General features: G+C 68.1%; 1 protein-coding gene across 1 annotated transcript; it reads left to right on the forward strand.

Moving 5' to 3' along the window:
* Positions 1–2,553, forward strand: LOC309890940 (intermediate conductance calcium-activated potassium channel protein 4-like; the record flags this gene model as incomplete). Its single annotated transcript, XM_082785331.1, has 5 exons — positions 1–212; positions 939–1,074; positions 1,152–1,261; positions 2,086–2,155; positions 2,248–2,553. 5 exons carry the CDS (start codon positions 1–3, stop codon positions 2,449–2,451), a joined length of 732 nt encoding a protein of 243 aa, XP_082641457.1. The 3' UTR covers positions 2,452–2,553.
* Between the last annotated feature and the right edge of the window lie 2,523 nt (positions 2,554–5,076).

Here is a 5,076-nt window from a genome sequence, read left to right on the forward strand (position 1 = left end):
ATGCTGGGCCGCTTGGCCTTGGCCCCCCGCGCCCTGCTGGGGGTCCCCGGGGGGGGGGCGGCGGCGGGGAGCCTGGGGGCGCTGGGGGCCGTGGCCGTGGGGGGGCCCTTCGCCCTGCGCGCCCTCCTCTGGCGTCACCCCACCGGGGTGCTGCTGGGGGCCGCGGGGGGGGCCTGGCTGCTGGGGGCCTGGCTGCTGGCGGCCTGCGAGAGGTGGGTGCTGGGGGGGGGGGATTTGGGGTCTGGGGGGGGAATTGGGGGGTCTGGGGGGGGATTTGGGGTCTGGGGAGGGGATATGGGGTGTCTGGGGGGGGGATTTGGGGTCTGGGGGGGGAACTGGGGGGTCTGGGGGGGGGATTGGGGGGTCTGGGGGGGGGATTTGGGGTGTCTGGGGGGGGGATTTGGGGTCTGGGGGGGGGAACTGGGGGGTCTGGGGAGGCATATGGGGGTCCTGGGGGGGAATATTGGGGGGTTTGGGGGGCATATATGGGGATTTGGGGGGCTATGGGGGGGTTGGGGGGGATTTTGGGTCCGGGGGGGGGGGTTATGGGGTCCCTGGGGGGGGATTTGGGGGGTTATGGGGGTTATGGGAGAGTTGGGGGGGATTTGGGGGGGTTGAGGGGGTTTTGGGGGGGTTATGGGGGGATTTGGGGGGTTATGGGGGCATGGGGGTCTGTAGGGGCTGTATGGGGTTTGGGGTGGTCCTGGGGGGGCTCTTTGGGGTCCTGGGGGGGGGTCTCTGAGGTCCTGGGGGGAGGGGTCTGAGGGGGTCCTGGGGTGTACGGGGGACTTACGGGGGGTCCTGAGGGGGTCTCTACCGCTGGGGCTCTCTATGGGGTCTTTAAGAAGGGAGTCCCTGGGGAAGGGAGGTGTTTAAGGGGGGGGGGTCCTGGGGGTGCCATCGTTGCCCCCCCCCCAAAAAAAAAAAAATAAATAAAGGGAGGCTGCGGAGGGCCCCTGGGACCTGGCGGCGGGGCTGTGGCTCGTCCCCGTCACCTTCCTCACCGTGGGCTACGGGGACACGGTGCCACGCACCGTCTGCGGCCGCCTCGTCTGCCTGGCCACGGGCATCATGGTGGGTGTGTGACCCCCCCCGAAATAAATCCCCCCCCCGGAGCCCCCCAGTTGCCCCCCAATTGCCCCCGTCCCCAGGGCGTCTGCTGCACCGCGCTGCTGGTGGCCGTGGCCGCGCGGCACCTCGAGTTCACCCGGGCCGAGCGGGCGCTGAACGGGCTGGTGGTGGGGCCCGCAGCCAAAAAAAGGTGGGGGGGGCACAAATTAACTGGGGGGGGGGTAAACGGCCCGGGGGGGGCACGGAAATTTGGGGGGAGAAGCCCCAAAAATGGGCGGTTTGGTGGGGAGCGCGGGGCGGAGGTGGCTTTGGGGGAGATTTTTTTGGGGGGGGTTTCAGGGGGGAATAATTGGGGTGGGGGCACAAATAACCCCGGGGGGGGGCACAAATGTCCCGGGGGGGGGGCAAATATCCCGGGGGGAGCACAGAAATTTGGGGGAGAAGCCCCAAAAATGGGCGGTTTGGTGGGGAGCGCGGGATGGAGGTGGCATGGGGGTGGCGATTTGGGGAGCCCAATTTGGGGAAGGGGGGCACAAATTGGGGAGGGGGACATAATTGGGGGGGGCACAAACTGGGGGGGTATAATTTTTTTGGGGGGGGTCACATCCTGTCAGAAAAATAATATTTTTTGGGGGGAGGATCCCAGAACTTGTAAATCTTACCGAGGTGCTGGGGGGGGGGAGGCCAAGTAAGGCTGGGATTTGAGGGGGGGGCACCCCAAAATGGCTCAGAACCCCCTTTATTCGTGGGGGGGGGGAGGACACTGAAGGACAAGGGGGGGTCTTTTCTCTGTCCCCCCCCCAGGTCCGAGCGCTGGCCGCGGGGGTGCTGCAGGCGGCCTGGAGGCTGCACCGGGCCCCCCCCGGCACCCCGGGGCGCTGGCGCCTGGAGCGGCGGCTGCTGGCGGCCATCGAGGGGTGAGATTGGTTTAATTTGGGGAGGGGGGACACAGCTTGGGACCCCCCCAACCCTTTTTTTTTTTTTTTTTTTTTTTTTTTGTGCCCCCCCAAAAAGTTTCCGCCAGGCCCGGCGGCGGCACCGGCGGCTGCAGGAGGAGGCCGAGCCCGAGGTCACCCTGGACAAGGTTGGGGGGGGCGGATTTTTTAATTTTATTTTATTTTATTTATTATTTTTTTTTGAGGGGGGGGTCACACACGGTGTTGCCCCCCCCCCCAGGTGCTGGCGGCAGTGGCAGCGGTGGCCGAGGGGCAGCGCCAGGCCCAGGCCCGGCTGCGGCGCCTGGAGCAGGGCCATGGAGGGGCTGCGGGGGGCTTTGGGTGGGGGGGGGCACCGGGCCCCGACCCCCCCGGGACCCCCCCCGGGCTCAGAGGAACTGGGGGGGGCCTGGATGAGCCCCCCGGGGTGGGGGGGGTGCTGTGATGCCTCCCCCCCCAGGTCCCCCTGGTGACTGGTGGGGGACTCTGGGGGGGCGTCCCTGTGTGTCCCCCGCCCCAAATAAATTTTATTTTGGGCATTTTAGGGTGTTTTATCCCTTCAACCCCCCCATCACCCTCAGACAGAGCCCCCCCCCCCATTAATAAAGTCAATTTTCCCCCCTTTCAGGGTATTTTTCCCACCTCAAACCCCATAACACCATCAAACAGCCCCCCCCCAAATATTAATTTCCATTTTTCCCAATTTTAGGGTATTTCCCCCCACCCCAGCCCCCAATACCATCAGACAGCTCCCCCCCACCTAACAAATTTAATTTTTCCCCCTTTTAGGCTATTTTTTCCCCCACTCAAACCCTGTAGAACCATCAAAGACCCCCCCCAAATATTAAATTCAATTTTTCCAATTTTAGGGCATTTTTCTCCCCCCCAGTACCATCAGACAGCCCCCCCCCAATAAAAAAAATTCAATTTTTCCCACTTTCAGGCTAATTTTTCCCCCCCCAAAACCCCGTACCACCAACAACCAGCCCCCCAAAAATATTAAATTCTATTTTCCCCAATTCTGCCCTATTTTCCCCAATTCCCCCCCCCCAAAAAAAAAACCAAAACACTCCGCCACCGGTCTCCTTTCCTTTTACTGAGTCTCGCCCCCCCCGGGGGGCAGCTGCAGCAGCACCACCGGCGCCCCCCCCCCCCTCCCGCCACCACCCTCAGCACCACGGCCGCCCGGGGGGGGGCCCGGCCCGGAGGGGTGGCAGCCGGGGGCGGCCCCGGGGGGGGGCGCGAAGGCTTCGTCCAGCGCCGCGTAGCCCAGCTCGGCCTCGTCCAGCACCGGGTACTCCACCTCCAGCACCGGCACGCACGGCTCCTCCGCCGCCTCGGCACCGGGACCAGTACCGGGACTGGGAGCGGTGCCGGGACCAGTATCCAGACTGGGAACGGGACTGGGAGCGGTGCCGGGACTGGGGTAGCAAACCTCCAGCACCGCCTGCAGCGCCTCGGCCGCGCACGGCTCCTCCAGCACCGCCACCGGGAAGGACGCGGCCGCCACCGGCACCGGGGACACCGGGACCGGAGCCACCGGCACTGGTACTGGGGCAACTGGGAGGGCCACGCCGTCCAGCAGCACCGGCGCCACGCCGTCCAGTGCCAGCGGTGCCACGCCGTCCAGCGCCAGCGGGGTGACACCATCCAGCGCCAGCGGTGCCACCACGTCCAGCGTCACCGGTGCCCCGGTGCCCCCGGTTCGGGGGTACGGCACCTCCTCCACCGGCACCGCCGCCACCAGCACGGTGCCGTCCAGCGCCACCGGGGCCGGGAAGGGCTCCAGCAAGGCCTCCTCTTCATCCTCCTCTTCCTCATCCTCATCCTCGGTGGTGGCCAGCTCGGGGCGGGGGGCTCCCGGTGGTGCCGGGGGGGGGTCCCGGTGGCGGCAGCGCCGCGCGTGCCAGGCGTTGTGGAGCGCCAGGCGGCCCGGGCGGCTGAAACGTTTGCCGCAGAGGACGCAGCGGGGGCGGGGGGGGGGCAAGGAGGGGGTGGGGGGGCGTGGGGGGGGTGGGGTCGTGGGGGTGGCGGAGGGGGGCGAGGGAAGCGGGGGAGGGGCAGCGGGAGCCCCCCCGTGTCGGTGTCGGCGGCGTCGGCCTCGTCGCTGCTGGAGTCCGGGAGGCCCTCGAGGCACAGGCAGTTGCGGGCGTTTTCCTGGGGGGGGTAAAAAAATTGGGTTGGGGGGGGCACAAATGGGGTTGGGGGGGGTCAGAAATAGGGCGGGGAACCCCAAATCTGGGACCTTCCCCCCCCCGGAGTTTGTAGCCCCCTCCAGGACCCCCCCCAAGTACCCAAGAGCCCCCCCCCAGCAGTATTGAGCCCCCCCAGCACCTCCAGGCCCCCCCGATCCTGCCCTTTAGAGCCCCCCCAGCCCTCAGGACCCCCCCAGCCCCCCCGATCCAATCCTTCAGACCCCCCCGGGCCCCCCAAAACCCCCCAGCCCCCCTCCCAAACACCCGCAGCCCCATCCCGGACTTTGCCCCCCCCCCAGCTCCTCATGACCCCCCCAGGACACTCCCCACCCCCCCGAAACCCCCCAAGCCCCTCCCCAGGCCCTCCGATCTCATCCTTCGCCCCCCCAGTCCCCCACAACCCCCCCAAGACCCCCGCAAGCCCCCCCCAAAGCCCCCCACCCCTCCCGCAGGCCCCCGGACCCCCCCCAACTGCCCTATAAACACCCCCAGCCCCCCCCCAGGACCCCCCAACCCCCCGATCTCATCCTTTGCCCCCCCCCAGACCCCCAGGACCCCCCCAGGCCCCCCAGCCCCCTCAGGCCCCCTCCCGACCCCCCCCCACTCCCCCCCCCAGCCCTCCCCCATTGCCCCCTAGGCCCCCCCCCACCCCTCCCCGCCCCCCCCGGTGCCCCCCCCCGTTACCAAGGTAACCGGCGGCTCCTCGGGGGGCCCCTCCCGCAGCTCGATCTCTGCGCCCAGCTCCATCCCGGCCCCCAGCTCCATGGCGGCCCTGCAGGTGGGGGGGGGCCCACAGCCAGGGGGCGTTGCTCCTTTAATTCCCCCCCCCCCTTTCCCCTCCCCTCCCCGCGGCCTCTTTCCGCGCGCCTCGCCCC

The sequence above is a fragment of the Aythya marila genome (genome assembly GCF_965140915.1).
Source record: "Aythya marila genome assembly, contig: HAP1_HAP1_SCAFFOLD_75, whole genome shotgun sequence".
In the NCBI taxonomy this organism is placed as follows: domain Eukaryota; kingdom Metazoa; phylum Chordata; class Aves; order Anseriformes; family Anatidae; genus Aythya; species Aythya marila.